Source organism: Pelophylax lessonae (genome assembly GCF_965119305.1).
Source record: "Pelophylax lessonae genome assembly, chromosome: 2".
NCBI lineage: Eukaryota > Metazoa > Chordata > Amphibia > Anura > Ranidae > Pelophylax > Pelophylax lessonae.
Genome location: NC_138769.1, coordinates 56,390,809 through 56,416,678, shown reverse-complemented (window position 1 = coordinate 56,416,678; position 25,870 = coordinate 56,390,809). Strand labels below are relative to the sequence as shown.

Below are 25,870 nucleotides of genomic sequence, written 5' to 3'. Positions count from 1 at the left end.
ATTGAACTCTGTTCTGCTGCTGAGAAATGCTCTATCAAAGACCACTGGCAAACCGACACTAAAGTGGTACTAAAGTCTAAAAATAATAAAACTTATGAGAAGGCAGGCTCTTTATTGCAGAAGAGACATGCAATGTGCCTTCTGCAATAATAAAAACATACCTGATTGTTCACAGTCTTCCTTAAAATGTACACTGAGGTGCGAATGTACAGAAGTTGCGTTATCTCACAACAGCCAATCAAGACAGCCGAAGACCTGGCATCCAGAAGAAGCAAGGGAGACGATGCAAACACTGGCAAGGGACCTTGCGGACGTTGGACTGTTGGAGGGGAGGTGAGTATTGTGGACTTTTTTCCATTTTAAAGGAATGTAAATCTGCTTGGTCACCTGCAGCGCTTACTGATTCTCCTGTAAACTCCATGCATTACACGAAATAGTAATGATGGGGGAGGTTGGCAGGAAAAAACAGGAAACAAGAAGATTGACACTCCCAGAAGTGTCAGTTCCCCAGCAGTGATCATTTGACGACTACTCCGGATGGAAGTAAATATTCGGTTTCTTCTTTACAGGTATGTGGTTTGCTCAAGTACTTTACTTATTTGACCTGGTGTCTTTAAGTTACATCTGTAGAATTGATCTGTCCAGGGTCAAGAGGGAAATTATTTCTTCCATTGTAGGAATAAATTGACAGCTGCCTCCCTTTATTTAACTTTGCCCTTTTCTGGAACAACAGTAATGGCATTAGAACTAACATAAATAAAACTTGATGGGCATTGGCCTTTTTCACTCTTCTTTGCTTTGTTTCTATGTAGTGCAGCCCCCAACATAAAAAAAATTACAGCTACATTTAAAGGTAAGGTATGCTTAAAAAGGGTGAGAGTCTGCTGTAAAACATGTGCTTATGTAAACATCACATACAGACACAGATCTATGGTGACAGAAAGTCCCTGTTCTGTAGAAGGTTGTCTGAACTTTGCAGAATTCTCAGTGCTTCCAGTCGTAATTCTTCCACTAAGGCAAGATGAGGATTTGTTGTGTGTTCTTTTTTCCAAGCAAAGATCTGGGAAAAAAATAAAAATATATATATATATATATATTTATATATACACACACACACACACACACTATATATATATATATATATATATATATATATATATACAGTAAAACCTTGGATTGCGAGCATAATTTGTTCCGGGAACATGCTTGTAATCCAAAGCACTCTTATATCAAAGCGAATTTTCCCATAAGAAATAATGGAAACTCAGATGATTCATTCCACAACCATTTATTCATAAGTCTTTCAGTTTATAGTCTATATACAAAGATTATAGCAATGTGATAGGTTGTGTCATCATAAAATGTCCACAAATGGCGCCTCCACAAGGGGATTAGAAGCAAAATCCAGCAGGAGCTACAGAGAAGAGAGAAAGAGGAGAAAAAGAGAAGAGAGGCGCCTCTAAGTGTAGCAGTATGGGGACATTTAATGAAGGTACAACATTTAGCAAATCACATGCTTGATGATTAAAGAGGCACATCTAAGTATGCAGGCATCCGGGGTAAAGCTGTCCACATAGACCATCTTCTGAACCACTGGCTCTCACCGATGTCAGTCTGCAATTGTGAATGGGAAGACTACCCTGCAGTAGAGTGATCTGAAAGCGAGGCTTTGAATCGCTCGTGGAGCGCAGCGTGGAAGGGTGTGATGAAGATGGCAGTGCGGAGGATGGTCTATGTGGATAGCTTTACCCCGGATGCCTGCATACTTAGATGTGTCTGTTTTAATCATCAACCATGTGAGCTGCTAAATATTGAACCTTCGTTAAATGTAACCATATTGCTACACTTTAGAGGCGACTCTCTTCTCTTTTATACCCAGTTGTGACATGCCGCTACTTGTATATCAAGACATCGCTTGTATATCAAGTCAAAATTTATTTTAAAAATGTGCTTGTCTTGCAAAGCGCTCTCAAACCAAGTTACTCTCAAACCAAGGTTTTACTGTATATATATATATATATATATATATATATATATATATATATATATATATATATATACACACACATACAGTATCTCACAAAAGTGAGTACACCCCTCACAGTTTTGCAAATATTTTATTATATCTTTTCATGTGACAACACTAACGAAATGACACTTTGCTACAATGTAAAGTAGTGAGTATACAGCTTGTATAACAGTAAATAAATTAAAAAAAAAAATTTGCTGTCCCCTCAAAATAACTCAACACACAGCCATTAATGTCTAAACCGCTGGTGACAAAAGTGAGTACACCCCTAAGTTAAAACGTCCAAATTGGGGCCAAGGTGTCAATATTTTGTGTGGCCACCATTATTTTCCAGCACTGACTTAACCCTCTTGGGCATGGAGTTCACCAGAGCTTCACAGGTTGCCACTGGAGTCTTCTTCCACTCCTCCATGACGACATCACAGAGCTGGTGGATGTTAGAGACCTTGCGCTCCTCCACCTTCCATTTGAGGATGCCCCACAGATGCTCAATAGGGTTTAGGTCTGGAGACATGCTTGGCCAGTCCATATTTACCCTCAGCTTCTTTAGCAAGGCAGTGGTTGTCTTGGAGGTGTGTTTGGGGTCGTTATGTTGGAATACTGCCCTGCGGCCCAGTCTCTAAAGGGGGGAAATCATGCTCTGCTTCAGTATGTCACAGTACATGTTGGTATTCATGGTTCCCTCAATGAACTGTAGCTCCCCAGTGCCGGCAGCACTCATGCCCCCAGACCATGACACTCCCACCACCATGCTTGACTGTAGGCAAGACACACTTTTCTTTGTATTCCTCGTCTGGTTGCCGCCACACACGCTTGACACCATCTGAACCAAATAAATTTATCTTGGTTTCATCAGACCACAGGACATGGTTCCAGTAATCCATGTCCTTAGTCTGCTTGTCTCCAGCAAACTGTTTGCGGGCTTTCTTGTGCACCATCTTTAGAAGAGGCTTCCTTCTGGGATGACAGCTATGCAGACCAATTTGATGCAGTGTGCGGCGTATGGTCTGAGCACTGACAGGCTGACCCCCACCCCTTCAACCTCTGCAGAAATGCTGGCAGCACTCATACGTCTATTTCCCAAAGAAAACCTCTGGATATGACGGTGAGCACGTGCACTCAACTTCTTTGGTCGACCATGGCGAGGCCTGTTCTGAGTGGAACCTGTCCTGGTAAAGCACTGTATGGTCTTGGCTGTGCTGCAGCTCAGTTTCAGGGTCTTGGCAGTCTTCTTATAGCCTAGGCCATCTTTAAGTAGAGAAAAAAATATTTTTTTCAGATCCTCAGAGAGTTCTTTGCCAGGAGGTGCCATGTTGAACTTCCAGTGACCAGTATGAGAGAGTGAGAACGATAACACCAAATTTAACACACTTGCTCCCCATTCACACCTGAGACCTTGTAACACTAACGAGTCACATGACACCGGGGGAGGGAAAATGACTAATTGGGCCCAATTTGGACATTTTCACTTAGGGGTGTACTCACGTTTGTTGCCAGCGGTTTAGACATTAATGGCTGCGTGTTGAGTTATGTTGAGGGGACAGCAAATTTACACTGTTATATAAGCTGTACACTCACTACTTTACATTGTAGCAAAGTGTCATTTCTTCAATATTTTCACATGAAGAGATAAAAATAAAATATTTACAAAAATGTGAGGGGTATACTCACTTTTGTGAGATACTATATATATATATATATATATATATTTTTTTTTTAAATACGCACATATATAATACACGCAATATACAGAGATTGCTTTCCCCTGAAAACTGAAGGTGCACTTTAAAGCTAAAGTTTAATCTGTTTGTATTCTGTATTTCCTGGTTCATCCTTTTCCCCTCATAAACATTAAAATGAAATTATTAAAGGATTAGTTCACCTTTGGGAACATGTTACATGTTCCACCAGTTTTTAGGGTGGAACAATTAACATGTTCTCGCTCCTACAGCTGCTCCCTGATTACCCCCTCCCTGTGACAGCAGGCTGGGGATTTTCTCCCCACATCCGCTGTCACTATTTGAAAAGAGCTCTGTGAATGAACTACAAGTACAGACACAGCTTTTGCAGCTGACGGCTTGTATTTTTAAATGAACCACCAAAGTAGTTAATTGATTCTTCCTGTCATTGTGTAGCTGCCTGCTCATATGAGAAGCAAGCAGACAGCTTACACTGACAGTCTGCAGGAGCCCTGCATTGCACCCACGACCTGCTGATCTCGGGGGTGATGCTTTCCAGGCTCCTACAAAAAAAAAAAAATAGAAAATGCACATTTTTTTACCAGCAAAATATTGTGCCATTGTTTATTTTAAAGGTGAATTTATCCTTTAAATAAAACCCTTCTGGTTTCTTTACATACCTTATCTTAGACCCAGTGACATCATCACAGGGTCTCTGTGCTTTTCTCAACAACACAAGCAGGTGAGTGGGGGCAAGCAAGGTGCTGTACATAGCTCCCTAAAACATCACAGCACATCGCAGAAATGTATGAAGCACATACATCATTGAAACAGTGGGGCATAATTCCTGCCACTGACACCAATGATAAGGCACTATTTTCCACGCTGACGCAAACGATGGAGCACTTCTCCTTCCAATGATACCAACGATGGAGCACTATTCCTCCCACTAATACCAATTATAAGGCACCATTCCTCCCACTGATATCAATAATGAGGCACTATTCCTCCCGCTGATATCAATGATGGGGCACTATTCCTCCCGCTGATATCAATAATGGGGCACTATTCCTCCCACTGATATCAATAATGGGGCACTATTCCTCCCGCTGATATCAATAATGGGGCACTATTCCTCCCGCTGATATCAATAATGGGGCACTATTCCTCCCACTGATATCAATAATGGGGCACTATTCCTCCCGGTGATATCAATAATGGGGCACTATTCCTCCCACTGATATCAATAATGGGGCACCATTCCCCCCACTGATATCAATGATGAGGCACTATTCTTCCCACTGATATCAATGATGGGGCACTATTTCTCCCACTGATATCAATGATGGGGCACTATTCCTCCCACTGATATCAATGATGGGGCACTATTCCTCCCACTGATACCAATGATGGGGCACTATTCCTCCTACTGATATCAATGATGGGGCACTATTTCTCTCACTGACGCCATCGATGGGGCACTATTCCTCCCACTGATATCAATGATGGGGCACTATTTCTCCCACTAATATCAATGATGAGGCACTATTTCTCTCACTGACGCCATCGATGGGGCACTATTCCTCCCACTGATATCAATGATGGGGCACTATTCCTCCCACTGATATCAATAATGGGGCACTATTTCTCCCACTGATATCAATGATGGGGCACTATTTCTCTCACTGACGCCATCGATGGGGCACTATTCCTCCCACTGATATCAATGATGGGGCACTATTCCTCCCACTGATATCAATGATGGGGCACTATTCCTCCCACTGATATCAATAATGGGGCACTATTCCTCCCACTGATATCAATAATGGGGCACTATTCTTCCCACTGATATCAATGATGGGGCACTATTCCTCACACTGATATCAATGATGGGGCACTATTCCTCCCACTGATATCAATGATGGGGCACTATTCCTCCCACTGATATCAATAATGGGGAACTATTCCTCCCACTGATATCAATGATGGGGCACTATTCCTCCCACTGATATCAATGATGGGGCACTATTCCTCCCACTGATATCAATGATGGGGCACTATTTCTCCCACTGACGCCATCGATGGGGCACTTCTCCTTCCAATGATACCAACAATGGAGCACTATTCCTCCCACTTAAACCAATTATAAGGCACCATTCCTCCCACTGATATCAATGATGGGGCTCTTTTTCTTCCACTAATACCAATTATGGTGGACTATTTATCCTCCTCCTGACCAAAGGTGTTGTGCAATTATTCACTCCCACTGTGCACCAACTCTGAGGCATTGTTTATTCCCACTGAATCCAGGACATTTTTTTTTCTACCACCAGTGGGCACAATCTGGCCCCCCTAAAGTCTGGAGGATAGTAAAGTGGTCCTTTGTTTAGAAGGTTTGGAGACTCCTGGACTATAGAATGACTAGCCTTTATGTTGTAGAGTATGTAAATCAAAAATAATCAGCGCAAGCCCACATTCAACAGAAAAAAAGAATCAATCAAGATTCTTGTGCACAAGGCTGCAAACAATCAGTGCCAAACACAAAAACACCTGTGAAAACTTAAAGAAAATAATATTGCTGCGCCAAGTCTTTCATTGGAGATAAATAAATAAATATGTTTGGTGTACAAAATGTTATCACAATAACTCTAAATCAGTCCATCAACTGTGATACTAAAGTGATAAATCAATTTCTGAGCCGTGATTATAAAATCAATAATATTAATAGTCCCAATCCTCAGTGAAAATAGTGACTGAAAGAAAAATCAAAAAATCTTCATCCACAAATGTGATCAAAAGGGCTGCATGCTTCACTCCTGGTGCTCCTAGTGACTAGTGACAGATTAGCAGCTCACCTTAGGAACAGACTCCTGAGAGTCAATACACACTCTGGAATAATCACTGCAGTCTGGTTTGCCTTCCCATCACCGCCTCCTGATAGTCTCTCCAGGTTTATATGGCATCGGTGTGGAAAAAATAAAAGCAAGATCTAGTGCTCTCTGATTTTAAGGCTATTTATTAAATCATAAATGGTGAAATCGCACTTACATTTCAAAGCACTTCAGCAGTGCGGACTTATCATAGCATCAAACGCTGCCTGTGGTCTCCGGGAATCGACGTGATGACGTGCAGGCTCCTCCCCCGTACGCGTTGCGTCATAGACTTCGTCAGCGGGCTGATTTGATTTATCACTTTAGTATCACAGTTGATGGACTGATTTAGAGTTATTGTGATAACATTTTGTACACCAAACATATTTATTTATTTATCTCCAATGAAAGACTTGGCGCAGCAATATTATTTTCTTTATGTTGTAGAGGTCTGAGAATTGGAGTGATTGAGTAGTTTAGCAAGACAATGGATAGGGCTGACACCACTCAGTCCACAAAAATGTTGTGTGTTGTCAGACCACAAGGGCAAAAAGCTGAGTGGATTTCTAGAAGACTTTAACCCCTTCCTGCTGACTATATGCTGATATGTGACAGCACAGTGGTCAGGCTTTAACATCAGGTTTGTTTTGTTCTGGGAATGCAATTACTCTGTGCCTCCAGCACTGTTACCAAGCTGCCATTGACAGCTCCAGGTCACTGTTTGAGCCTCTGGCATTAAGAGCCTTTTCACACTGAGGCGCTTGAAAACTGTCCATACAGAGCTGCGTGCTTTTGCAGCACTTTTGCTGCACCTTTGAGGCGTTAGTGATGTGCTGTTTTTAAGGAGACATGACTCAAAAACTGCTTCAAGAACCATTTTAAGGTGCTTTTGAAGCGCTTTCTATCCATTTCAATGGATAGGGGCGTTATTGAGGTGTTTTTTTTTTTAGTGCTCCAAACATGCATCAAAGATGCTGCTTGCAGGATTTTTTGCACCGCCCCACCAGTGCACCACCCCAGTGTAAAAGCATTAATCTGTGTGCGGAGAGGGAGGTGTCAGAGTCCCATGCACCTCTATGGGGGAATTGGATGAGAACAGACCGCCTGTCCGCTCTCATCCGATCCCATCCGATCACCTGGACGGATGGAAAATAGGGTTTCCATCTGTATGGATTTCACGGACAGGATCCGATGCGGATGGCAGCGGGTGTAAGCGGATATGTCTCCGCTGACATCTGCTGCCCCATAGGGATGCATGGGGTATCCGATCAGACCTGCCTAAAAAACTGACAGGCGGATCTGATCGGATCACTCATGTGAAAGGACCCTATGGGGTTGATTTACTAAAACTGGAGAGTGTAAAATCTGGAGCAGCTGTGCACAGTAACTAATTAGATTCCAATTTTATTTATTTTTTGTCTTTTTTTGTCAAAGCTGAATTGAATAAGCTGAAGTTAGAAACTGATTGGCTACAATGCAGATCTGCACCAGATTTGCACTCATCAGTTTTAGTAAATAAATCCGTATGATATTTAAAAAAAGGAAAAAGAGCTGCAGCATTTACACTTGTTTTTGCTACTGAAAACGGACTGATTTCTCTATATAAACACAAGTGCTCAGTTGAGCGTCTCATGTTTGTTTCCTGATTATCGGGAGACGTTGGATCTTAGCAATGCTAAATCCATCATCATTAGAAAAAACAGCTGCAGTACCTGTGCCCTCTCCTGTCCTCATTCACAACATTTTACTTTTCACTGCAGTACAAATACTCTTAAAGGCAGTCCAACAGATTCACTAAATGCCATGCTGATAAACAGAAGGGTTAACATTTTAGGCCATGCTTTCAGGAAGCCAAACGCCACTTAAAGCCAATCGCTGTATTCCAGCATCTGCCTGACTCACCTTCTGTAGAGCCCATGAAGTCTGCTCTAGTAAGTGCTGGCAAATCTTCCTCACAAGTTCCATGCAGCTCTGCTCGTTGGACTCCGACATAAAACTTCCCAGAAGAACTTTTTTCCAGTATGTGCTAAAACAACAAAGAGATTATAGTCTCCAAAACGATACTAATATCTTGCAGTGGAAAGAAAAACAGGCTGGTTTCATAGTTCATTTTATATTTACTGCAAAACGCATCCCTTAATTTTACCTTCCTGTAAAATGTAATGGATTACAGAATAAAGGCTCTTTCAAATGGGCAGCCAGAGGACAGTAAAACAAAAAAAAAGAGTTGAGCCATGGTTTTTCTGTCCCCCAATCATTCAGGTAAAATCTACTATGGCAACCAAAATGACTAACTACCTGTAAAAAATGTTTAAACGCAGGCAACTGAGAGATACAATGGGGGAGAATTACTAAAACTGGTAGACATAGAATCTAGTGCAGCTGTGCATAGTAACCAATCAGCTTTTAGATTTTATTGTTAATACCTAAGGCCCCTTTCACACGAGCGATCCGATCAGATCTGCCTGTAAGTTTTTTAGGTGAACCTGATCGGATCCCCCATGCATCCCTATGGGGTAGCGGATGTCAGCAGAGACATGTCCACTGACACCCGCTGCAATCCGCATCCGATCCTGTCTGTCAAATCTGGACGAATGAAAACCCTATTTTCCATCCGCCCAGGGGATCGGATGAGAGTGGACAGGCGGTCTACTCTCATCCGATTCCCCCATAGAGATGCATGGGGCTCTGACACCTGCCTGCTCAGTGGGGATCTGTGTTTAAGATCCCCTGCTGAGCAGCACGGATCCACCTACGGAGGCGGACCGTGTGAAAGAGCCCTTACTGAACAAGCTGAAGTTAGAAGCTGATTGGTTACTATGCACAGCTGCACCACCAGCTGGTTTCACACAGGCTTTCCCCGATCAGGTCCACCTATCAGTTTTGCAGATGGACCTGATTGGACCCCCCTCCAGTCTCCCCTATGGAGCGGCAGAGGTTAGCAAACACATGTCCGCTGCCATCCGATCCTGTCCGCCAAAAGCAGCGGATCAAATCGGATGACAGTCGGATGAGAAAGGACAGGCAGTCCATTTCCACCCGATTGCTCCATAGAGGAAAGCGGGGCTGCGTCTGTGTCCATTCCGCATAGCAGAGAGGACACGGACCTGTCATCCACCTGCTGAGCATGTGGATGCAGACAACGGAAACGCCCGTGTGAAACCAGCCTTAGTAAATCTCCCCTAGTGGCCAGGTCAAGCACTTAGACATTGCTTTGACAATCCTTGTCATTTTGTGATTTTATAAAGCAATGCACAAACTGATGGCACTATAAAAATCCTGTGTAATTATGATTTTAATCTTGGGAACAAATTGTATTACTGGCACATAGTTTCAAAATAGTGAACTAAGCCATTAAATATTTTCATTCTACAATGAATTAGAAATATGTAAATCTTGAGATAAATTTCATACACTCGTATACATACAAAAATAATAATAAAATGATATATATATATATATAAATTGTTGAAAGAGCAACTTACAATTCTTCAGAACCCAGACACAGCAGCCTGAGAGCTGTTAGAAGTTTCCAGGAGGGCCCATCCTGTCCAAATGTCAAATTTCTAAAATAAAACATAATTAGAATAATTTCTTTAACATATTCTATTCCACCCTATGACATTAAACAGCAATTATTTTAAGTGGACTAATGTCGGACACATCAGCTTCCTGATGACGTCAGATTGACGAAACGTGCGTAGAGGCAGAACCTCCAGCTCGTTATTTCCTGTCCCGAACATCCGGTTGGTGGAACGATCCAGGACACAAGCAGAGCTGCGGCATTTCCAATACTAACACAGGCGGGTTGTGTCTGTGCCAATTTAGGCACCTTTTAATGTGACCATTATTTTAAACACAAATACTACACTATATAGTACTATATCTTGGTTTCTATGGTAAAGTGGAGGAGACACTATTGGAGAGACAACTAAACCTTGTGTAAGCAAGAGGAATACTGGAAATTATTATTATGGACACTATTCTATAGAATTTGTATATTGTATCAACTAATTGTGTTTTCATTTTTACACAGTATTAACATTTTATTGACATATTTTGGTATATGAATTTTGATGTTGGGGTTTAGAGTAAATTCATCACTATAATAGTGCCCCCTAAATATCTTTATCCTCAGCCCAGGAAGTTATCAGTGTACATGCTGTCATTTCCCAATTTTCCCTCTCAACAGCTACATATGGTATACTCACCTTTGTTTCACTCCCCTACCACTCTAGAAACAAAGAGAAACACCCAGTGCTTTAGGTAAAGGGGAGCACGAGATTCCTTTTCCTCCTGCATAAAAAAAGAGGTTGCTTGAGCATTGGCCCAGCATTATCACATGGTCATGACAAATCAGGACTTGGAGTTTACGTTGACTTCCTCTCTTTGTTGCCAGAGACATAACAAAATGGCACGGAAGAAAAAGGGAAAGGGAGTATGTTCTGTTGGGAATGTTAGAAGATAAGTGAAACTGTTATGTATTTATTTTTTGCTAATTTAAAGTGGTTCTAAAGCCTTAAAAAAGAGCTCCATCCAAAAAGGGAAGCTCCGCTTGTTTGCACCCCCCCCTTCCCGCTACATTTGGCATCTTTTGAGGGGGAGGGGGAGAGAAGGGTACCTGTCAAAACCAGGTACCTGCTCCCCCCACCCCCCCTAAAAAGGTGCCAAGTGTAGCAGCAGAGGAGGAGAGGAGGCAGACAAGCGGAACTTTCGCTTTTGGGTGGAGCTCCTCTTGAAGGCTTTAGAACCACTTTAAATTAGCAAAAAAATAAATAAATAAAGGTTTCACTTATCTTTCTACATTCCCAATAGAACATACTCCCTTTTCTTCCGTGCCACTTCCAGCTAAGTTCATCGCAAACTGTTTGGCCCCCTCCTCCTTCCCCCGCAGCCGGCCCATTCACAAAGTGCAGCACGTTTCGCGCATGCACAGTAGGAAACCGGCTGTGAAGCCACAAGGCTTCACTGCTGGTTTCCCTTAGTCTGGATGGCAGTGCCAGCACCCGATAGCCGATTGAAAAATCAGCTCAGGTGAGGACACCGCTGGGTTCCTGGACAGGTAAGTGCCCTAGTATTAAAAGTCAGCAGCTACAGTATTTGTATTTGTGACTTTTATTTTTTCTGAAGGAGCCTGGAGCACCTCTAAGTTTTTTTTTTTTTACCCAAATGCATTCCGTGCATTAAGATAAAAAATCTTCTGTTGCAAAGGGACCCCCCAGACCCCCTTATACTTACCTGAGCCCGATCACGATCCAGCGATGTGCAAGTGAGCAGCGGCTCTCCCGGCTGTGTCCGTCCCAACTGGGCATATTGTTAGCCAACTGCTCCCGCTCCTGTGAATCATACCCTATGACGAGGAGTCAATTAACACAGACATGGCGGCTTGGGAGTAAGCCTGCACGAGTGAACCCATAGAAAGCGGCTTTCAATGGGGGAACTTGTCAGGGGGGAGCGGGGGACCTGAGAAGGGGTGTGTCGGGGCTGCTCTGTGCTAAACCACTACACAGAGCAGGTAAGCATAACACAATTGTTATTTTAATTTAAAAAAAGAAGCCTTTGAAATCACTTTAATTTCAATGCAACCAGCAAAACACTCAACTTACTCTAAAAATCTATTTTCCTTTAGTAGTGACCATTTCTTCTGTAGCTGTTTGTCTGCGCAAGATAAATACTGGAGGATGACATCTACAAATAGTGGAGAACAACACAACACTGTCAGAACAGTTAGAAAATATGGTCAAAAGAAAATTTGTATATCTGCAGCAACCAATTAGATTCCTGCTGTCAGACCGGGAAATTTGTAGCACCCTGTTAGTGTCACCCCCTCGACAGGACTGTAATGCCCCCATCAAGGACTACGGTTTGGTTTTTGCATATATTCAATCAGGGCCTGGATGAAGAGCAAACCAAAGCATAGATGGTTTAAATTTGAGCAGGGTGGGCAAAATTTCGATCAATATATGGCTGTACCTGTTCATAAGAAGTCAATTGATAGATTGGCTTCTGTGAAACGGGAATATTGGAAAACAGTTGGCTGCAGTTGCAGATCATATAGTATTCTGACAGCAGAGGAGTCCCACTATCAGAATACAATGTCACAGCGATGAGGATTCCTCCATCCATCTCCCTTTGTGTGGATGGAAGAATCTGTTGATAAAAAAAAAGGGTCATCTATGGCCAGCATAAGCCCTTTAAATACTTGGGCTGGAAAGTAGCACAAGGAGTATGCATGCCTCCTCTTCCACCCAGCAACCAACCTGACCCCTGATCCTACAGCAAATACAAGAAAATGCAAAACCTGGGTAAATGTATGCAACTACACAAAGGCTATATGATGGCAGTGAAGGATGTCTGTAGGGAAATATGTATTCTTGGAACAATAAAAAAATGGATGTGAGGAGAAGGGTGCATTTTGGCCTTTTTGCCTTGGATGCTGAAGGATCTTGTCCTAGCACTGCATCCTACAGCCACTTACAGTAATCTCCTGACTGGATATACAGTTACTCTTTAACTTATGAGGACTGTGTGCCTGCAGGCTGCAACTTAAAGGCAAATGTCAGATGTCACACATGTGTGCTGTCTATGTTCTGCTAGCTAAAGACTGTTTGGTTTGGGTTGCTTTAAATAACGTTTCATTTACGGAACCTCAAGTTTTTCTGTTGTCATTCTGCAATATACAGGCACATAGATAAAAAAAAAATGTACAGTATGGCTGCCATCAACACAAGCTATGACAGCTAATGAGAGAAAGGGTGTGTCCTTTCAACTACAAAGCCTGGCGCATTATCTCAATAACTATTTATTGTAAAAAATGTGTAAATAAATCTCACAGACGATACGACTGACAAAGCGTATCAAGATAACACAACTGTTCCATCCACTCAATGTACTCCTGAGCTTGGGGTGACATCACCTAGGATCCAAATGGCTTACTTGTTTTAAGGGCAGTACCCTCTTCCTCAGAGCCAAATATGAAGAAGAGGGTACTGCCCTAGAAATGTGTAATGGCACTTTTCCACTGCAAGTACCGGCTCGGCTCTACTCGGCCCTGCTTGGCCCGGTTTGCTTTTCCACTGCTGGTACCGCATGGTACGGTGTTGGAACGGTTCGGTACGGTTTGGTATGGTTTGCTTTTCTACTAAAGTAGTACTAAAGTTAAGTGGGTGGGATAACAACGATTCTCTGACCAATCAGTGGCTAGTAGTGACTGCATGCAAAGGATTGTGGGATATGGTACCGGTATGGTACCTCTTGGGACCACAATCGAGTTGGTACTGTTTTAGAGAGCCGTACCATTCGGTTCCATATAGTGGAAAAGCGCCGCCGTACCGTACCGAACTGTTCCTACACCGTACAATGCGGTACCAGCAGTGGAAAAGCACAAAAGCGAGCCGAACCGTTCGGTTCCATGCAGTGGAAAAGCACCATAAGCCATTTGGATCCCAAGTGATGTCCTCCCAAGCTGAGGAGTACATTGAGTGGATGGAACAGTTGTGTTATCTTGATATGGTTTGTCAGTCGTATCGTCTGTGAGAAGATTTATTTACACATTTTTTTACAATAAATGGGTATTGAGATAATGTGCTAGGCAGGTGCCCTTTTTTTTTCTTGTGTTTTTATAGTTTCTATTGGGACACCCCCACTCTGCGAAATGGATGTGTGCCAAGTACTGGCATTAGACCACCACACGCTGGAGATGTTATATTTTGTCCTTTCAAATAGGGGTCAGATTAGGGTATCCCTGGTTAGCTAGGTTGACCTGAGCAGTTTTAATAAGAGGAAGACTAAGCAAAAATTCCTGGGCAATGGTGGCCAAAGTTTGCCTCACAATGAGAATAAAGTTACATATTTTATTCCTTGAAATGAAAAGGAGGCACAAGGTGATGATTCACAGATGGCCTGTAGGAACACAGAACTGATGTGAGTACAAGTTAATTTAAAATAATAAAGGATAAAGCATGTTATCCTTGCTAGAGTTTAGTTTATGGTAAAGGTAAAGACGCGGTTCTGGGCCTAGGCTGCTGCCTCTCTGCTCAGGATAGTCAAATCGCTCAGCTGATGAACAACATCTGGGTGTGTGGTTATAAGCCCCTAGTACAAACTTCCGTCTATTTTGAAATCCGTTTAAAATCTTTATTTGTTAGGGACATATGATACAACCAACGCATTTTGGTGGGGGACTTTCCTCTTTAAGATTTGTAGAACAATTTGCAATACACTCAGTTGGAAATACTATAGATCCGGTCTTGAGGCTGGGTTGTCCTAAAAGCATGCTGACCCTGATTCAGTTTAAGGCTTTCTATATTATTTAATACTGAATGTATTATTAATCGTTATACAAGCCCCAAGGAAGGGGAAGTCCTTTACCACACAAAGCACTGGCTGTATCTGATGTTTCAAACAAATAAAGCTTTTAAGCAAATTTCAAGTGAGACAGAAGTTTGTACTAGGTGCTCCTAGCCACGCACCCAGAATTTACAGATGGGCAGAGAACCAGGCACAATCAGCAAACCTATGCGCTATTCAAAGTAGGCCATATGGCAGATATAAAAACAGGCTGGGAATCTGTAAATTGCACTGGGAAAACAGGAAGGTGATTGGCTAACTCCAGGTCACAATTACATTAGCCTGTAGTTTTTGTAAACCAGTGACAATATGGGGTGGATTTACTGAAGGCAAATTGACTGTGCACCTTGCAAGTGCAGTTACAGTTTTTTTTCCTCAGAGCTTAGTGAATGTGGTGAAGCTGCATTTTGTAAAGAATACCCAATTAGGTGCAAGGAAAAAAATGAATTTTTGCTTGTACATGATAAAATGATGGAAATTAACAGAGCTTTACCACATTCATAAAGCTCAGGGGAAAATCAGTGCAACTGCACTTGCAAAGTTCAGAGTCTATTTATCTTTAGTAAATTCACCATCCTGTGTTGTTTTTTTTTTTGGCCAGATGATCCAGCCCCTAGCATACACTTACCTGGAGTCACATAGACACTCTGATGGGGATTGTTAGCTGCCACAAATCCGTATTCTAGCAGAAGTCGCTGATTATCATGGGGTCCATAGCAAATAAACACTTGGTCATACTTCCTATACTGCACTTTAGTCCTAATCTCATAATGTCGAGTCTCCTCATTAAATGCGGCTTCCACCTGAATGGAACAAATTATAGAAAGTAAATGAAGTACCTTTGCCTGTCACAAAAGCTGGACGTTCATCCATAATAGGGAGGTTTGGAAGTTTGCCCTCCTTCTCCCGTAACAGGGTATCATCTCATATGCGAGGCTCAAAAAAAGACTAAGGGCTCTTTCACACGGCCGCTCCGCTTGTCCGCAAATCATCCTATTTTTTTGCAGATGATTTGCGGAGTCAAATGTAAGTCAATGGCATTGCGGATGTCAGCGGAATACCATCCGCTGACATCCGATTTTCTTCCTTTCAGTTCTGTTCCGTTTTTTGGAACGGAACCCTATTTTTTCATCCGTTCAAAAACTGGAAAGGAAGGAAAATCGGATGTCAGCGGTGTCATCCGCTGACATCCGCAATGCCATAGACTTACATTAGGTCCGCATATCATCCGCAAACGGATGGGATGATATGCAGACATACGGAGTGGATGACACAAATGTCATCCGCTCCGTGAAAAAAAAAAAAAAAAAGTCCCGCAGCGGAGAAGAAATCCGGAGCGGCCGTGTGAAAGAAGCCTAACTGTAATGAGCAAAGAATAAGTACTGTAAAGAAAACTGCCACTTTTCAGACCTGTATCTGCCCATGTGTAAGTATAGGTGTCAGTCAAATGGAGTTTGTCCATGCTCTGCACATGTACACATTATAGGTCCAGCCCCACTGGCAATGACATCAGCTGAAATCATCTTTATTGTTCCATACAAAGATACAGAAAGTCCACCCAGATACTCCACACTCTAACTTTCACCCAGACAAGGCTTAGTCATAGAGGTCTATGACTAAGCCCTATCTGGGTAAAATTTATTAGCGGACGATCAGGGAGGATCTCTGTGCCTTTTGTACAGAATATTAAAGTTGATTTCAGCTGAGGTCATTGGAGGTAAGGGCAGACTCTTTTTTAAAATGTGCAAAGCCCATGAAATTAGATTTTAGTTTACTGAGTACAGATGATTTCTGGGTGGTCATGGTGCTCTTATATATCATGACTGCTCTTTGAACTTGCATGAAAGGGAACGGTCGCCCTCCCATGACGTCATCATTAAAAAAGTGCTCTTTTTGCTTCCTTGAATTAGGAAAGGTGTATAAGGACCTTGTCTGTCTCTGGCTGTGTTTAATGACCCCTAAACAGAAAGCAGGGCAGCGCTCCTGTCTGCTGGATTTAGGACTCACTAAATAGTGAATGTGTTACTGTTCAGATGCTTTGCATTGCGCTCAGCAAAACAGTCAATGAGCACAAAAGGCAGCGGTTGGGGAGTGGGGCACTTTAGCCCCCCAGTCAAAATAGACGTGGTTTGGTACCCTGCAAACACCAGTTTAGATCTATCCTTAAAGTGTGTGATATGCCTACTGGGTAAACCAGAACCAATGGCTGGTATACAAGCTGTTGAAATATGCGGGATCTTACCTGCACACCAGGGCTGTGATTCAGCAGATCTAAGAATGGTGCCAATGCATACACATCCTGTTCAGAAGAAAAGCAGTCTCTCTGTGCATGTTTCATAAACACAGTACGAGTGTTGACTGTGCACCAGGCCCAGCGCACGGCATCATAAGTCAGGATGCTTTCGGCATTCTCCTGAAACAACGACTGCAGTGATCTGAAGAACGACACATGGGAAGAGTAGATCTCCTGAACAATGCTCCTCTGCTGCTTAGCTTTCTGTTTGACAGGTTCTGGAAGGAGCATCACTATTTCTGGATCCCAATAAACTGGGCAGTCATAACTGCTGGGTAATACGTCTAGATATGGTTTCCACAGAGACCGGTCACCCGCGTATCTCTCTGTGACTAAGAAAGTGCACAACGCCAACAAAGGGGAGACAGGGGGACGCCACCTAAGCATAATGACAAAATATTCAGTAAACATGTAATTATTTGATAATTGCAGCTAAAAATGTACTTTTGAGTAAAGCCATCCATAGTGCTAGAAGGCATAGCAATAGCGGGCACGAGGAAAGAAAATTTGCTGTACGATGGCAGAAGGGAGGGGGGGTAGTAGAGCTCCAGGCTGCAGTGAATCCCGGACCCATTTACAGATTAGGTTTGGAATCAAGGAGCTCCTCAGGCTGCCGCACCCTGCCTTACATTTTGACAGGCTGGATGCTGCACATAGAAAAATAGCAAAGAAGGAGCACCTGGTGTCCATAAAATGTGAATTGGAAGGTAGGTTAAAAGGTGTTTATTGAAAGTAGCAACAAGTACATTAAGCCAAAGCATTTCAGGACTCCCCCTTCTTAAGGGCTGTTGCTGCATGCTATTAAATGGGAAAAAGTTAAGAGGCCAGATAAAAAATTTGTGTTTGCAACCACAGCTGTCATTCTGTCAGTCTGCTCTCTGATGCCACGCAAATATATATTCGGCTTGAGAACTTTTTCCCATTTATTAGCATGCAACACAAGCTCTGAAACACGCTGGCTTGATGTACTTGTTGCTACTTTTTCTTTCTTTGAATTTGCATTTTTGTGGACATCGGGAGCTTCTTCCTTCCAACTTTTACAACCATAAGGCCCCGCCAAGAAGGCAGCAGCCCAAACCCCAAAAGTTTTTTTTGCCATTATCAATTACTGGGCACAACCTGCTGGAGAAACCCCTTCCTACTTGCCCAAACAACCACCCACCCATGACCAGGGACTGATCCAGTCAGTCCAGCGTGGTCTCCAGCACAAACGGGATGCTACATGTGTCCCTCCTGGGTGCATTAAAACACCAGGAGGGACACACAGCTACTGGATGACCCCATGTGGAAGGTGCCTAAGACTCTTGCAGTAAAGGGATTTAAGAAAGTGTATGGGGCAGATGATGGAAAGAGGGTAAAGCAGAAGAAAAGGCCAAACAATAAACCTACTTTAAAATGATGGTTCCCATTAACCTGCATACGTTTTAAAATAAATTGCTACATAAATGTCTTTTTTTTTAAGTTTTTCTATGCAGACATGTAGCCTTAAAGCTCCGACTCCTCTGAGCAAATGTGCAGCCAGACAACTTATAGAAAAGTGATGTCACGTGTCGGCATCCACTGCTCTAGGAGTTGTGGATGAAGAGAGAGTTCACTCCCATCAGCTGCAGCCGCACATTTTCACTGAGGAGGTGGAGCTTTGCACATTGGAAAACTGAAATGTCACATTTTCAAGGATTTTTAAAAAAACAGCAGACCTGCCATTATAATACCAACCTTCTGATATAATCACCAAGGTAGCTTTCCAGGACCGTGTCGGTGGTAAGCAGACAGGACTCTGGCAAGGAAATGATCAGATCTCCTGGCTGAGAAAAGACAAAGAGATTGGCTGAGATTGTATAAGCCATCTTAACTTCCTTTGTCAAAGTTTATCAAATAAAAATATCTGTTTGAGGTTCGTCACAATCTTTATTTTTACAGAGCACTCTAAGGGCCCTTTCACACCTAAAATTTTTGCTGTGTTTTTACCTTGCTAAAAAAAAAAATGCAGGAAAAATGTTTCCCTTTAAAGCTTATGGGACTCTTTACAGCACTGCAGGTGCGGTGTATCTTTAAAAGTCCTGCTTGCAGAATCTTTGGTGCGTTTTTCAAAATCGCACGACAAACACAGGTCCCCACTGAAATGAATAGAAAACGCACCAAAAATGTGGCAAAAACACAAAAAAAACACACCTGCTTTGCATTTTTTGTGCATTTTTGAGTCACATGTCCAAGTTTCACAGGTGCATACTGGGTAATAGGTAATTTTCTGGGCACCCAGAAAATGAGGTGGAAACACATATGCGTTTTTGATGCATTTATTCAGCGGAGTAGTGTGAAAAGGCCCTAATTCCTAATGGCTCTACAACACCATTAACATGGTATTTTTTTTCTACCATCACTTTTCTAGAAATGAAAGATGTGTGACTAATTTCAGCACTGCTAGCAAGTGGGGAGTGTAGGTGTTTAAGAATAGATCATTAATGAGCTCTTCCAAACAATCCAATTTCCAATTACTGAGGCTCCATTCACACCTTGGCATTAAGAATCGCGGGCGGAATTGCTGCAATTCTTCCCGCATTTCCAGAATTGCCGCAAATTGCGGGACCTGCTTACAATTCTGTTACTTTCAATGGCACCCCTGTATAGGGCCTATTCAATCTGAAGAGTTTGGATGAGTTCTTTTCACAGTGTTTCCTCTTTTTAGCTTTAGCTTGAAATGTTTATGGCACTCATGCCATGATAGGGTGGAGCCCCCTCACATTGGACTATTTATGTCCTCTGTGATACAGACTATGCACCTATAGGTGGTGATGATTATTCATCACATGTTTATTTACTATATTCTATCACATGAGTTGTTTATTAACATAAGTTATTTTCTAAATAGATGATACAGCTTATTTTAATTACATTCTCCTGAAGAAGCGGTCTAATCCGCGAAACATGTTGAGTACACCGTGACTCCCCCTTTTCCAATAGGCTCCCCTGGCTAGGGGCAACTGTGGGGGCATGGTTCTTTTTCCCATTCAGCTGTATTATATGTCAATGTGATATCCCAATGGAATATGTTGTATGAATATTTGTCTGTTGTTCCTTTTATTTATGTATGTCACTGTCAAGATGAACATTTTTTAAATGCTATATTTAATAAATGATGAATTTTTATTGACTGTGTTTACTGTTCTAGTTGTACCAAGAGAGCCCTGTGTGTCTCCCATACTTAGCTCGATTTTTCCAAATGCAATGGCACCCCAGTCATGGTGTGATTTTCCCATGATTGTTGTCTGACAAATCACGGCAAAATTGGGCAAACAGAATCAGGGGACGCCAAGTTCCAGAACTTCTTGTGGACAAGAGACATCCCGCAATTCTGTTTGCGCAATTTTGCTGCAGTTTGTCGGGCAATAATAGAGGCAAACTCGGGCTGCGTTTGAGATGCCATTGAAAGTAACGGGATCGCAAGTGTGCCGCACAATTTGCAGCGATTCGGGAATCACAGTAAGCTCTTGTGCCAGACTGTGTCTGAGCTTATCCAGGTGGATGATGTAACTGTCCCTCCTCAGGAGGGATGTGTTGGAGAAGGGCAACTAAACTAATTAGGGGATAGGAGGACCTTAATTACAAGGAGCATTTACAATCGCTTGATTTATTCTCCCTGGAGAGGAGACGCCTGGGAGGGGACATGATAGCAATTTACAAATACCTCAATGGTGATCTCAGCATAGAAAAAAAAACGATTCAGTCGCAAGGATTGCATGAGGACGCAAGGACATACAATGCAATTAGAGGAGAAGCGTTTTCACCTCAGGCAATACAGGGGGTTCTTTACTGTTAGGGCTACAAGATTGTGGAAATCTCTACCACAAGAGGTAGTCTCTGCGAGAAGTATGGCTACTTTCAAAAGACTCTTAGACGTACATCTCAAGGATCAGAACATTAAGGGGTATGAGAAATGATTACAGCCACACACACCTACACAGGTTGAACTGGATGGACTATTGTCTTTATTCAACCTCATCTACTAGGTAACTATGTATGTAACTGGCCCCGACATGTTAAGGCTAGGCAATTGGCCATCCAGGCGCAAACATCTCAAATGGGGGAGCTCCCCCACATCCGGAAACCCTACTCTGTACAAACAACAGAGCAAGGGCTCTGATGGAAACCTAAGTATAACTGGTGGGTGGGGGACTATCAGGAGACTCTGCCTGAATGGGCAAAGTGGCAGTGTCTCCATTGCAAATAATCAAATTATTCAAATAAACCCGTGCTAGGTATATACAACAAAATAAAGTGATATAATGTGCAGCTGCTGTGTGAAACTCAGAAATATGAAAAATAATAAAACAGCGCTTGCCCTTACAAAAAATATAATAGCAATCATAAAATGTATACAATAAAGTGTTCATGTGCAGAAATATAGTATATTCATAACATCAATAAAGTGCTAAAGTGTTCCAAAAGATTACTAACATAAGTGCTTCAAAATGTCCCCAAAGTGTGTTAAAGCGCTTGAAGATATAAAAGTGCTGAAGTGCTTCAAACAAATCATGCGGTGCGGGGTTCATCACTATTACATTTTCTTAAATTTATATATCATATTTTGTTATTTTTATCTTTTCATTTTTATTTCTATTTTTTATTTTTATTTTATTTTATTTTTATTTTATTTAATTTATTATTTTTTTATTTCATTTTATCTTTTCCATTTCTACATTTTTCTGTATTTCTGAATTTATTTCCATTTTTTATTTTTATTCTTGATTTTTCATAAATTTTTTAGTTTTCTTTTTTTTATCCATTTAATTTCTTTTCATTTATTTCATTATGTGCCATATTTTATTTATTGTACTAATTAATATCTTGCATATTTGTTGTTGTATTATATGGAATCTTTGTGTCATTATATTATTAACGATTTTAAACGTTTGATGGTAGATGCTATTCTAATCGTTCTTTGATCTTTATGTAAACAGGAAGTGATGGGTTTTATCATAGCGATCTAATTATTTAGTCCATTCATTGCTGATTAGTGTTTGGATAGGGGGAGGTTACCCCTGTGCTGTATAAATATAACAAGCTGGCGTACTGGAAATGATGTCCTTTGATGACGCTCTGAAAGGTGGGGAGAAACACGCTGACGTATTTTCGGTTACGCCAAACCATTGACGTCACTTTCTGTCCTCCGTGCAGTGGCGGAGCCAGAGGGCTAGCTGGGGTGGCAATTGCCACCCCAGACGGAATCCTTGCCACCCCTGTTGCCACCCCGCTCACCAGTGGGGGTTTGGCCAGGAACTCGGGGCTACATATCAGCACTTTAACATTAAAGCCAGTGATAAGTGGGTGATTCGGCGGGGGGGGGGGGGGGGGACAGCTGCAAGGAGAGTGATTGCAGCTGTCAAATTTAGGCATTGATGTCGGGTGTGGGCGGGGAAGTATGTGGGGGCTGGGGCTCCGCCCCCTTGCTCCGTGGAGAAACAGAAGCTGGCTGGGAAGGAAGGTGGCAGGGGGCGGGACCAATTGTAGCTGCTGTATGGGCACACAGAGCTTCCCATCCTCCCCCAGCATTCAGAGCCAGGAGGATTTTCATTTCATCCTCCGCGCCTGAAATTGGCTCCACCCACCTCCCTGCAATCAGAGAGAGAAACTGACTGAAGCTGGATGGGGCAGGAAGGATTCAGCCGCGGGATGGATGGATGGTGTCAGCGTCGGTTCCTGGACTTGGTAAGTGTTACTGGCTCTGCCCTCCTCTCTCACTACTACCCCCCCCACTACCACCCCCTCTCTCTCACTACTACCCCCCCCCTCTCACCACCACCCCTCCCCCCTCTCTCTCACTACCCCCCTCCTCTCACCACCAGGAATGCATACACATATGTATAAACTCACAGTTTATAGCATAATCTGCCCACATAAGTCTCTCATATGAACAAAGCTTGTCATTAAAATATCATAAAATGAATTATAAAATAAATAAAATCCACCAAAACAGCAGAATTAGCTTAAAAGTCCATAACTGCTAAAGAGTCCTGGGATGATGACTAAACGTGCAGATGTAGTACTGGATCACCAATTCATGCCACCACCATGCTCAGAGGGGGAGTAAAAGTGCAAACTCAATTCTGTCGGTGTGGAGACTGAGAGGGACTGTCTGGGGGAGGACCCTGGCCTGCTGTAAGGGGGCATCTATATAGGGGACCTCACCTCACCCTGGCCTGCTGTAAAGGAGGATCTATGGGGGACCTGCCCTAGCCTGCCCTAAAGGGGGATATATGGGGATCCTGCTCTAAAGGGGATCTATGCCATAGATCCCCCTTTAGAGCAGGGTCCCCATAGATCCCCTTTAGAGCAGGGTCCCCATAGATCCCCTTTAGAGCAGAGCCCTGTGATCTGTGTGCGGCCTTAAAAGAATAATGTTTACTTTGATAATTGTTTATTTAATTAAAAATGTTTTAATACCGCTTAGGATGTTTGTTTACATTTATTTATAAAAGTGTGTGTATATGTGTGTGTGTGTGTATATGTATATATATATATATATATATATACACACACACGCATGTATATTGACCCCCCAAAATAATACCTTGCCACCCCTGTTTTAAAAGTCTAGCTCCGCCACTGCCTCCGTGGAACGCACGCTAGACGGCATTCCCAGAAGAACCGTGTTTATTCTTCTACAAGCTGATCTTGCATGTATTTCTTGTGAGTAATTTTTTGATATGCGCAATAAATCTTTTTAAATGGACTTCACTATGTCAGCTGTCTATTTTATTTGAGCCCCAAAGACCCTTTGCAAGTCGGTGTACAGCAGCAGTGTGGCAGCATCAAGCAGGTGTATTGGTGTTTCAGAATGAAATAGCTGAGGGTCGATTACTTCTGGTGAGTGGAGACACCGAAGCACCCCGCACCGTATGATTTGTTTTAAGCACTTCAGCACTTTTATATCTTCAAGCACTTTAACACACTTTGTGGACATTTTGGAGCACTTTTAGCACTTATATTAGTACATTTTTGGAACACTTTAGCACTTTATTTATGTTATGAATATATTATATTTCTGCACATGAACACTTTATTGTATACATTTTATGATTGCTATTATATTTTTTGTAAGGGCGAGCGCTGTTTTAATATTATTCATAGTGTCTCCATTGCGGCATTTATTTTTCTGATTGGAATTTTCCACATTTGTAGTCGTATTTCTTTCAATATGCTTTTTTGCTCTTTTAGTGAAAGACCGAAATGTAAAAAAATTGTTCTATTGGACAAACCCTCAGAGTGTTCCACGGCAAAACGAATAACTTTTATTTTTACCAACGCTTAGCAAACAATTGCCCATTCATGGAAGTCTACCAACTTGAACTTCCCGAATGTTCACTCCCGACTGAACGGAACCATGGTAAACTAAAAATTATCGGCTATTTCTTCAGACACTCATAATAACTTCTTGAAAATATGGTCCTCATGGATCTCATGTTCCCAACCAGGTTTTGAGCCCCTACGTTCCTGATTGATTTGCACCCCCCCCTTCCTTTAATCTCCTCCTTTCTCCCTAAATTCCATCCTTGCTTTTCCTTCTCTCTCTTTTCTGAATTCTGCTACTTCTTTATGAATTAGAGGTGCTACGAGGTTAATACTAGCTATTTTGTTGATATACGGCAGTGGCATTTGAAACCCTCTTTCTCCCTGGAAATTTGAAAACACTTTCTTTTTTGTACTGCACATTGTACCCCAAGTGAATATTTAGTATTGTCCTTTTAGTATGAAGCACCTGGCAATTCCTAGTGCACTCTGTATGTAAAATATTATTTTGGGGCTTTATCCTTATTGTGTTTGTATTAAAAATTTGAATAATAAAAAATGTTTAACAAGAAAAAAAAAGATTGTGCAGTACATCCTACATGCCACAACACAATAGAAAATGCCTACGGTAATTATTTTCTTTTCCTTTTAACTTAACCTCCCTCGCGGTATGATTCTTTTGGATTTTAGGTGCTGAAAGCGGTACCATTATTTTGCATGTAATTCTTGTGAATGAGCAGCCCAAACCAACTGTATACACACACATATATAACAGGGTTCATACACATTTTAACCAATAAAATTCCATGACTTTTCCATGACTTTTCCATGACTTTACCTAAATATTCATGACCTAAAGTTTCATGAAATGTCTATGTATACATGTTAAATAAGAAGAAAATCCATGACACACCCAGCATATTTTTACTAAAATAAATGACAATCTTTGTAGTGTACAATACCTCTGCAGTTAGGGTTTCGTTTCTGGATACAGCGCGACAAAAAATGGTCCCTTGTTTTACAGTGGATGAGATGGAAGCACCACTGCCGCAGCTGGGAGCGGGTGTCACTTCGAGCGCACGGGTGAAAAAGCTGAGAACTCTGATGTAGGGGGGGACTCTGGTGACCAAAGACCACTTTCCACAGAGTGAATGCACTAAGGAAGGGAGGGGGGGGGGGTCCTGATACAAGGAGGAACCTTTATAACAGTGCCCCCTTAAATCAGTGACCCCCCCCTCAGACTGGCCGGGCAGCACTGTCACTGACCTCCTCTTAGGTGCACCATGCTCTGGTTTTATCCTGTAGTCTCCTCTCCCCAGTCCACACATGTCTGACTTCTCCTGTGATCCCCATCCCGACAGCA

General features: G+C 42.2%; 1 protein-coding gene across 1 annotated transcript in view; it reads right to left on the bottom strand.

Moving 5' to 3' along the window:
* Positions 1-862: 862 nt before the first annotated feature.
* LOC309548451 (SET domain-containing protein 4-like) overlaps positions 863-25,870 on the bottom strand; it is a 37,116-nt gene continuing 12,108 nt past the window's right edge. Inside the window, exons 5-11 of the mRNA XM_082248395.1 lie at positions 18,937-19,025; positions 17,170-17,599; positions 15,556-15,730; positions 12,185-12,266; positions 10,064-10,144; positions 8,481-8,604; positions 863-1,060 (exon numbers count right to left, since the gene is read on the bottom strand). Coding sequence (XP_082104521.1) covers positions 929-1,060; positions 8,481-8,604; positions 10,064-10,144; positions 12,185-12,266; positions 15,556-15,730; positions 17,170-17,599; positions 18,937-19,025 — 1,113 coding nt within the window. The 3' untranslated portion in view covers positions 863-928. The remainder of the gene's footprint in view (positions 1,061-8,480; positions 8,605-10,063; positions 10,145-12,184; positions 12,267-15,555; positions 15,731-17,169; positions 17,600-18,936; positions 19,026-25,870) is intronic.